General features: G+C 34.1%; 1 protein-coding gene and 1 long non-coding RNA gene across 2 annotated transcripts; both read right to left on the bottom strand.

Moving 5' to 3' along the window:
• Window positions 1-780: 780 nt before the first annotated feature.
• On the bottom strand, window positions 781-3,100 carry LOC117326803. Its single transcript, XR_004532514.1, has 2 exons — window positions 2,965-3,100; window positions 781-2,726 (listed from the first exon to the last, which is right to left on the bottom strand). It is a non-coding gene; the product is annotated as an uncharacterized LOC117326803 (long non-coding RNA).
• Window positions 3,101-4,166: 1,066 nt separating this feature from the next.
• Window positions 4,167-10,218, bottom strand: LOC117326776 (tRNA methyltransferase 10 homolog A-like). Its single transcript, XM_033883498.1, has 6 exons — window positions 9,719-10,218; window positions 9,111-9,273; window positions 6,619-6,762; window positions 6,170-6,316; window positions 5,023-5,128; window positions 4,167-4,571 (listed from the first exon to the last, which is right to left on the bottom strand). Exons 1-6 carry the CDS (start codon window positions 10,039-10,041, stop codon window positions 4,252-4,254), a joined length of 1,203 nt encoding a protein of 400 aa, XP_033739389.1. The 5' UTR covers window positions 10,042-10,218; the 3' UTR covers window positions 4,167-4,251.
• Window positions 10,219-10,610: the final 392 nt, after the last annotated feature.

The following is a 10,610-nucleotide window of genomic DNA, read 5'->3' as shown; positions in this document are numbered from 1 at the left end:
TTAATTAATTGTATGTTTTAAAAGAAAATTAAAAAATGAATTAAAACGGCCCCCTTTCTTTTGGGGGGTTAAAATTTTCAATTTTTGGCCCCAAGAAACGGTAAATTACAGGGGAAATTTTTCAGTAAACCCGTTTTAAAATTAAGGAAAAAGAAAAAAAACACCTCTGATTTTTGAAAAAATTTTTCTAAAAGTAAGGTATTTTTTTGATTTTAAAAGAAAATAAAAAAAAATAAAATACTTGCTTAAAAAATCTGAATTTTTGTTTTTCCAGCAATAAAATTTTTAGGGTTTTTAATTTCGCCGTTAAGTTATGAAAATTTTAAAATTAGCAAATGCATTTCGATCGAAGTGAAATTTGCATGGTGTTAGATAATGATGTTATTAATATGTTACAGAAAAAAAATTAAAAAATCTTCATTAACGAATTCCTGGGCGCGCCCGACACCCGAGTGCACGCTGCACTGCAACTTCAGAGGTGCATTTCCATATTATGTAATCATTCGATCGAAGTGAAATTGTGCATGGTGTTAGATAATGGTCTCATAAGTATGTTACAGAAAAAATTATTAAAAAATCTTCATTAACGAATTCCTGGGCGTGCAAAATGTCCCTGGACACTCCCTGGTCACTCATTAGGTACACCGGTTTTTCTCAAACCAAGGGAAACCACCCGTACAGTATTATCTTCTTCAGCATCAATAGAAATACACAATTATTGATGACGTATAACACGCATTGTGATCGGGTTACTAAAATTAAAAACAAAGAACGGATGCATATTTTCGGATAATTTAGTGGCAAAATGTTTCTCTTTTTTCCTTTTCAGAAGAACTGTATGATTCAACTTCTTTTTATTTATAATTTATACTTAAGTACATAACAGTACTTTACAGTTACAGTACAGTACATACTTTCAGATATTTCTAATGATCTAATCAATTTTGGGTTCAACTGGAACATAAATGAAACAAAATTTATTTTTTGTGCTTTTTGTTTTGTTTTTTGTTTTTGTAATTATCAGTGTGTATGTTGTAACAGAATAATCGTCAACCAAAATCGATCATTGGGAAAATGCTTTTTTGCTGCCCTACATAGAATCTATATTGGGATAAATAAAATAATCATAATTACTTACTGGACCAACTTTAATATGTAATTTTTAATTCTTGGATAATACTTGACATGGGGTGAATGGTTATATTGCAAGATCAGTCCATGTATAATACAGATTAGAGGAAAAAAGAAAAAGAAAAAAATCACAGAAATACTGCATGTCCTATGAATATTGCTAAAAGCCTTCAAGTGCTATTGGCTTTTACTGCATCTTTAAGACAGAAAAATCATAATGATAATTAATAACAATACTTGCTTAAAAATATGGCATGTATTTAATTTCTTAAAGGTTTTGCTTTCATGCAATGAAATTTACTAGGCTTTCAATTTGGCCTGCAGTTGGGCTGATTGAAGTCAATATTGAATAATTTCCCATTAAAATTACGCAACATGTGTTTGCATGAATAATATGAAAAGTTTGAGCTGAAAATCTCATTAAATATAATACATAATTTCAAATAAAATCTTTAATAAAATTATGGAGTTTTGTGAATATGAACTTCAAATTTATTTTATGATTATAAATTCTGTTGCAAATTATGACGTCCCACTTTGGGCTATATTTTGAGGAAATTGACTGGACTAAATGTATAAACCAAAAACTGAAGTCCACTCTGGATAAACTTCAAAGCAGTTTGTGTAAAGAGTGCACTTTGGTTTATGGCCTATATACATCAAAAGATAAATTCATGTTCTTATTTGATCTTTATATTTTTATATTTGAAACAAATAAAGGAAAAAAATTATAGAAAAATGTGTCACAATTGAAATAGTAGGAGTATTTTGTTCTCCTTGTGCAATGATTTTGATGTTGACCAACACAGGCCGATTCAAATTTCTGCACTTTCGCTTAAAAGAAACCCATATTTCAATCTCAATTCCAAGAATGCTGTTCCTTTACATGACAAAAACAACATGTTAATATCAACAATGTTTATGTAAGATAGAAGATTGCAGCAAAAATCGCCTTAGTGTCATGTTGTCAAAACTGGAGATCTACCAATGAAAAAGATTGTTGCAACCCAAATTAAAATTTATGAAATGGCTACTACATTTTTGTTCTTACACATATCGCTTTAAGCACCTGTAAATCATTGTCTAAATAAACACATACTTGTCGACATGAAAAACCACACTTAATGACATAGGTCTGTCTCATAATGTCATCACACACCTAGATATTGTCATTACATATATTACCCGTTCCAAAATGTCATCTCACATGGTACACTTCTATGTCATCACACATCATATACCTGTCTATGTCACCACACATCATATACCTGTCTATAATATCACCACACACCTGTCTATAATGTCACCACACATCATACACCTGTCTATAATGTCACCACACATCATATACCTGTCTATAATGTCACCACACACCACACACCTGTCTATGTCACCACACATCACACACCTGTCTATAATGTCACCACACACCTGTCTATGTCACCACACATCACCCACCTGTCTATAATGTCACCACACATCATACACCTGTCTATGTCACCACACATCACATACCTGTCTATGTCACCACACATCATATACCTGTCTATAATATCACCACACACCTGTCTATAATGTCACCACACATCATACACCTGTCTATGTCACCACACATCACATACCTGTCTATGTCACCACACATCACCCACCTGTCTATAATGTCACCACACATCACCCACCTGTCTATAATGTCACCACACATCACCCACCTGTCTATAATGTCACCACACATCACATACCTATCTATAATGTCACCACAAATGACATACCTGTCTATGTCACCACACACCACACACCACACACCTGTCTATAATGTCACCACACATCATATACCTGTCTATAATGTCACCACACATCATATACCTGTCTATGTCATCACACACCACACACCTGTCTATAATGTCATCACACACCACACACCTGTCTATAATGTCACCACACACCACACACCTGTCTATAATGTCACCACACATCACACACCTGTCTATGTCACCACACATCACATACCTGTCTATGTCATCACACACCACACACCTGTCTATAATGTCACCACACATCATATACCTGTCTATGTCACCACACACCACACACCTGTCTACAATGTCATCACACCTGCCTGTAATGACACAATTTCTCTACCAGATTTTTAGACCAAAAGAAGTCTGTAAAAATTGTGCATTATGCCCAAAGAAAAATTTATATTTCTGTAAGTAGTTCAGTTGTCACCCACCCAAATCTTAACACCTTTTGCTGGAAACAAAAACAGCTGATGTATCAAGCAGGACCACTAGATATTATTTTCAGGGTGGTCCTTCTCAATTTCAAGTGGTCCTTTCAAGATACGAGAAATATCAATAAAATATGTTGTTACTTTTTAATTCAGGTACAAAGTAAAAGTCAAAATATAATTAATATAATGAATTTTACAAAATCATTTTTAAATCACCATTTTTAGACTTGGTATTGACTATTGAATATTGTTAAGGTTATGTAACTGATAAACTAATTATATCAAAACATCTAAATGTTTTTCAGCTTGATGTAGCTAAAAAAAAGTTTCATTTCCTAGAATTTGATTGAAAAGTGACTCAATCGTAATAATGACAAATCTATAAATAGCATATGGGAGTTTTGCTTAATATTATCTTTAGCATCTAACTGATTGAAATCCAAAGTCAATCTTTTCGATATGAAAGAAAAATGGTTTAAATTGGGAAAGACTTTTCCTTTCTTAAAATGATTCATTTTTCATTAATACCAGTACAATCCAATTGAGAGCTGCTTTGAAAACAACTTGAAACAAGTAGATTTGTCAGAAGTATTAAATTTCATTAGTCGGCCTGATGGACCACCAGCCTGGACCATCTCGGTGGTCCTTCCAATACTTTGGTGGTCCAAGGCCACAGGACCAATGCTAGTCTTGAGCCCTGTAAGTAAACCATTCTTTCTGGTAAACATGTAAGTTTAATAAACCCAGCTATTTAAGAATCAACACAAACCTGTTCAGAGGAGGATAAAAAAACTTAAAAATTAACTTTTTGATTTATGGTACTTTAATGTGCCCTTCCGTCATGGAGTTAATCATCTTTACATTCACAATAATTACTGTACAAGTATCAATCAAGTTATTTGTTTTTCTCCTGCACTATTGTCAGAATGAAACGATGTGTGATCACTATCTGTCCTTTCTGTCGTGTGATGACCTTCAGAGGTATCTCCTTGACCTTGGGTACCCATGCTATAACAGCCACTATTTATCTGGTCACCAATAGACAGTTCCTGATCGGATTCCTCATTGTCACTTGTGTCATCACTTAGAGATTCCTTCTGTCCCGGATCAGATAAGTCTTTCAGTTCGACTCCCTTTCTCTGTGGTAATACGGTGTAAAATGCTTTTTGCCAGTCTTTTGTTTCTGTATAACTCAGTAGAATTTCAAAAACTGAAAATGAAAGAATATTGAAGTTTTATTTTTGCATTGATGTTCAAGAAATAAAGATCTAGTTTATGGTATATTTTCAGAACTGTACAACAATATTTGATAATATATATTCACTAATGATTTTTTTATTATCATTATTAAAGAAGGGAAGGGCTTTTGAACTCTAACCTCAACCATTCAATATCAAATTTTTGGAGTTTTTATCCTCAAACTGCAACCTCAACCATTCCACATCTAATCTTTGGAGTTTTCATCCTCAAACTCCAACCTAAACCATTCCACATCAAATCTTTGAATTTTTATCCTCAAATTCCATCCTCAATAATTAAAAATAAAATCTTTTGAGTTTTCATATTCTAACCATAACATACATCTTGTTATAGTGAAGCATATGCAATCTGCTTCTACACATATAGTCAATCAGGATATTGGAGCAAAACAAACAACTTACCATGATTTATGGTGAGTACTTTGCGTGACTTAAGTTGTATGTATTCTGATATTGGAAGCTGTGCATGTGCCAAACCTTTCTCTACTGCAATCTGGTGGCAAAGGCCCTGGTAAAATGGAGCAAAAGGTGTAAGACTATGATGGGATGCACAGATGAAGACTTGATAGTTGTTATTAAAATCAAGTAATTTTCTGACAAAATGTATCCACATAAATCAAATTTTACCAAGTTTAGGTAACTAAACACAGGTAGGGGAGGTGATAAAACTACATGTACAAGTAACAAGACACATCAAGGGGAGATAATCCAGTTTTAAAGGTAACTTTGGACAGCTAGAATGGTATTGTCTATACTGTCATCTTCAGAAAACTGGTGGAAGTTAATCTATCTGTAGACAAAAATAGGAACAGTAAAGAGAAAATATAACCTATCTGTACCTATGGACAATAAGGAGGAGTCTACTTGTAAAGAACCAGCAGACAATTAGGTGTCATGATCCATGTATACAGGTGATTCCCTATATTTAGAGGTGATAAATTATCACAGGTACAGGTAACTACAGTCATCTAGGGGAGATAATCTATCCATACAGGTAATTCCTGATATTTAGGGGAGATAATCTATCCATACAGGAAACTACAGACATTTAAGGGAGATAATCTAACCATACAGGTAATTCCTGATATTTAGGGGAGATCATCTATCTATACAGGTAACAACTGACACTTAGGGGAGATAATTTACCCACACAGGTAACTACTGACATTTAGGCAAGACAATTTATCCATACAGGTAACAACTGATATTAAGGGGAGATAATCTATCCATACAGGTAACTACAGCCATTTAGGGGAGATAATCTATATATGTATACAGATAACTACATATGTACTGACATTTAGAGGAGGTAATCTCGCCATACAAGTCTCTACCAAAATTAAGCGTTAAAAATTTATCAATACAGGTAACTACTGACTTTTAGGCGAGATAATTTATCCATACAGGTAACTACAGAGAGTTAGGGGAGATAATCTAATATAGGTTAATATTGACTGAACAGGTATCAACTGCTGAGAGTAAAGAAAAGGTATTATATCTAAACAACTTACTACAATAAAGACATTTAGGGATATTCATACATGCTTACCTTGTGGTGGTTATGATCCACAAGTCCTCCAATGATGTAGACTTTATCTGGTTCAAGGTCTGTGAGAATGTTTGGAGAATCACTAGACAGATAAACTATTGAGTCTTGGTCAAACAGTTCCTCATACCCCTTCTCTGAGCTATGAATCTGATGAACAGAAAAACTTTCTTCACATTTTCTTCGAAATTTAAACACCTTAAAATGCTGGTATACCACATACATTTCAATTTTGGGTACTACAATATGGAAAATTACATTAATTGCAAAACCTTTGTTTAGGATTATCCAAGAAATAAGTTTAGTTTATTTCAAAAGGGGAATTTGAGAGTGATGGAGGACACAATTGAAAAATATATACATATATTAAACTTATTGGTTATCTATATACATGTATATAATCGCTATAATGTATTTGACTTTGTCAATCTTTAATACACAACACTACTTACATCCCAATTTTTGTAGTCCCCTACCCCATCCAGTCGATCCTTGATCTGGCCATTGATACCAACAACATGGAGCTGAACAGGATTGGCAGACCTCCTGTTGGTGGAATAGCACCATCGGATTTGTTTTCCCAGTTTAAGAATGTCCTGTCAACATAGATATCATGATCATATTATCTTAATTAACAGACTATGTGTTAGCTTTCACTACTTACTAAAAAATAAATTACACAGACTTCCGTTATGTGTTAGCTTTCACTACTTAAATTACACAGACTTCCATTATGTGTTAGCTTTCACTACTTAAATTACACAGACTTCTGTTATATGTTAGCTTTCACTACTTAAATTACACAGACTTACATTATATGTTAGCTTTCACTACTTAAATTACACAGACTTCTGTTATGTGTTAGCTTTCACTACTTAAATTACACAGACTTACATTATGTGTTAGCTTTCACTACTTAAATTACACAGACTTACATTATGTGTTAGCTTTCACTGCTTAAAAACACAGACTTCTGTTATGTGTTAGCTTTCACTACTTAAATTACACAGACTTCCATTATGTGTTAGCTTTCACTGCTTAAATTACACAGACTTCTGTCAAGTGTTAGCTTTCACTGCTTAAATTACACAGACTTCTGTTAAGTGTTAGCTTTCACTACTTAAATTACACAGACTTCCGTTATGTGTTAGCTTTCATTACTTAAATTACACAGACTTCCATTATGTGTTAGCTTTCACTACTTAAATTACACAGACTTCCATTATGTGTTAGCTTTCATTACTTAAATTACAGACTTTTGTTTTGTGTTAGCTTTCACTGCTTAAATTACACAGACTTCTGTTATGTGTTAGCTTTCACTGCTTAAATTACACAGACTTACATTATGTGTTAGCTTTCACTGCTTAAATTACACAGACTTCTGTTAAGTGTTAGCTTTCACTACTTAAATTACACAGACTTCCATTATGTGTTAGCTTTCACTACTTAAATTACACAGACTTCCATTATGTGTTAGCTTTCACTACTTAAATTACACAGACTTACATTATGTGTTAGCTTTCACTGCTTAAATTACACAGACTTCCATTATGTGTTAGCTTTCACTACTTAAATTACACAGACTTCCGTTATGTGTTAGCTTTCACTACTTAAATTAAACAGACTGTATGTATGTTTTCACTACTCAATATCAAGCATTCATGCATCTTTTAGACATGTAAAATAAAGCTTAATGAATACCTTCCAATAACTGCTTATTTTGTTGGGACTTTTTGCAAATGCACACAAGCTAGAGTCTAGATATATAAATATAGGGCCAAATAACTTCTCATCCAAGTAAATTAGTAATGGAAAGAGCAGTGGATCATGGCAAAAGCATATATTTACACTTATCTAGATGAAACTTCATTGGTATTGGTACTACATGTATCTAATAATTCATTTTCCCATTGATCAATAATTTTGGAGAATTTTCCCCACACATGTGGGTGAATGTTGCGCCCCATTCCGTTGCTAATTAGTGTATTCATGTAAATAAACATTGTTGTACTTTGTTGCAACTTCAACATTCTGATGATGTCACATTATTTACAGGTTCCGATGTTGTGTCTGCGCTCTGCACTGCCTGACACGAAGACTGCATTTAGTATTTTTTAGTATTTTTGTTAGTTTTTGATTTTTGAATTGATGAGATATAGTAGAGCAACATCCAATAATACCAGCTATGAATAGTGTTTCACGAAAAATGGCAAGAAACTCATAAAAAGTTGTACTTTCACTTTCTCACCACATTTTGGATCAAAGCCAGGATCGACTGTCATTGCAACAATGGTTTTAATGCAATATTTAATCTACCAATGTGTGTGTATAACTGAAAACGCTCTACATAATACAGTATGTCTTTGAAAATCATCTCTCCAAATAATAGATTTTCGCCACTATAAACACTGAAGAGTTCCAATATTGGGATATGAACATTAACATTGATTACAATTTTTCCAAAAGTGCAACCCTGTATATCCACTTTCCAACTTGAAATGAGATTTTTTGCATATGAAATTAATTCATTTTAATATGTAGATTTTGCTGTGTACCTGAATGATTTCTGCGACAAATAGGGGAAAAGTTTTATCATAAAACCAAAAAGCCATAGTTGGGCCTTTACCAGACAATAAATCAACGTTTTTGAAGGAAATCATTCAACTCAATCAGATGCATCAGACTTTTCGGGTGAAATATTGACACTGTGTTAAAGTTGTTTACCTTACTAAATGTGGGAGTAACCTGAAAGGGCCATCGCCAATGTTTACTTTCAATTTAGATGCTTATTGAGTATGTATAACATTGTAAACAGGGAAATAAAGGCAAGGAAAAATTAGTGTTGCAAATGAGGTGCTTATATAATGTAAGACACCATGAACAGTGATGCGCAAATAATGATTCAGTATTAAAAACCCAAATAGGTTCCAATAATATGTCATACCCTCTCCTGCATGTATTGGTCAAAGGAACAATCAATAGCCACAGACACACGGCACTCCGATTTGGCCATGGTGTTCAGCTTCAGCTTTTTTCGACTAGGGATAGGTTCTCCTCTTTCCTTTGCTTCTATGCGTCTTTGTTTCTTCTTCTCTTTATCTTTTATTCTTAAAATCAATTGCAGAGCAGTACTAGTTTAACATACATTAATATTGTAATCCTAATTTTATTCCTGAATCAATCATGTATCGGTTATATCAGTTATATAACAGATATTACATAATAACATAAAAGCTATATAACTTTAATTGGGTCATGATAAAGATTGTTAAGAAAATATGCAGTAATATCTATAGTATATTTACATTAAAATCATCAAAAGGGCTTACATTGCACAATTCAACGGTCTCCATACATGTACTGGATAAATATTTTTTAATCATAAGTAACTTACGAATAAGTACACATACTATAGCTATGGTGACACTCTTATACTCCGAATTCGGATTATTGGGCCATCGGACTATCGGGCCTTCCGACTATTAAGCATTCGGATAAGCCGGTCACCATGTAGGTCTATACTATATTCATGAGTAGTAGTTTAAATGGTACCTTTTGATGGGTTTATATTTCAACCAATTCTCGTGTTTTTTAAGTTTACGCAGCTGCCTTTTCGATAGCTGTTGGGTTTCGGTAGAAGCTTCGTCTGTTGCATTAGGTGTCGAACTACCGGCAACGTCCGTACTTTCATTGTCATTAGCTGTCGAACCACCGGCAACGTCCGTACTTTCATTGTCATTAGGTGTCGAACTAACGGCAACACCCGTACTTTCATTTTCATTAGCTGTCGAACTACCGGCAACGTCCGTACTTTCATTTTTTAAAACAGACTCGCCGATATCGTGTCCTTCACTAGTTTCCTTAGATAAATCCATATCTTGACACAACGGAAATATTGCTAAATGTGTGTTATTAAAATTCAAGTACACTATCGATATTTCTGAGAGCTCTTATACTTTCCAAAGGACCATTCTGCAAAGGGTTTGCCAGTAGACGAGCTGAGGTGCTCACGGATCACGTTCAAATGGGCGCTGACATATTGGTTAACGCGAGATCTCGCGTGACTGCAATAGAAAAATTCGTCTGCTAAGAAACTGAAGCTGGGAGCTGGCTGGTAATTTTAACACACGGTCCTACTAATTATGGTTACTGGTAATCTGATAACGTGTGACCTTTTCTTATAACGCTGTTGATGCAGACATTATTTATATATCTACTCTACAATAAGCTTATGTCTAACAATCCCCCTAAGTTTGCTATTTTATAATGGCCTTATCAACCCCTTACGCGAGTGCCCAGCATGCTGGTTCATCGCTAAATCTGGTTAGGCTACAGGGTATAGCCCGATGTCCAGCCATTATCTCTTGTCAAAACAGAAAGAGGTGTATAAACCCCGATAAGGGTTGACGAGTTAGATTATACGTGGCATTAGATGCATAAGCCC

Source organism: Pecten maximus, chromosome 1, assembly GCF_902652985.1.
Source record: "Pecten maximus chromosome 1, xPecMax1.1, whole genome shotgun sequence".
Taxonomy (NCBI): domain Eukaryota; kingdom Metazoa; phylum Mollusca; class Bivalvia; order Pectinida; family Pectinidae; genus Pecten; species Pecten maximus.
This window is presented reverse-complemented; position numbering and strand designations above follow the sequence as displayed.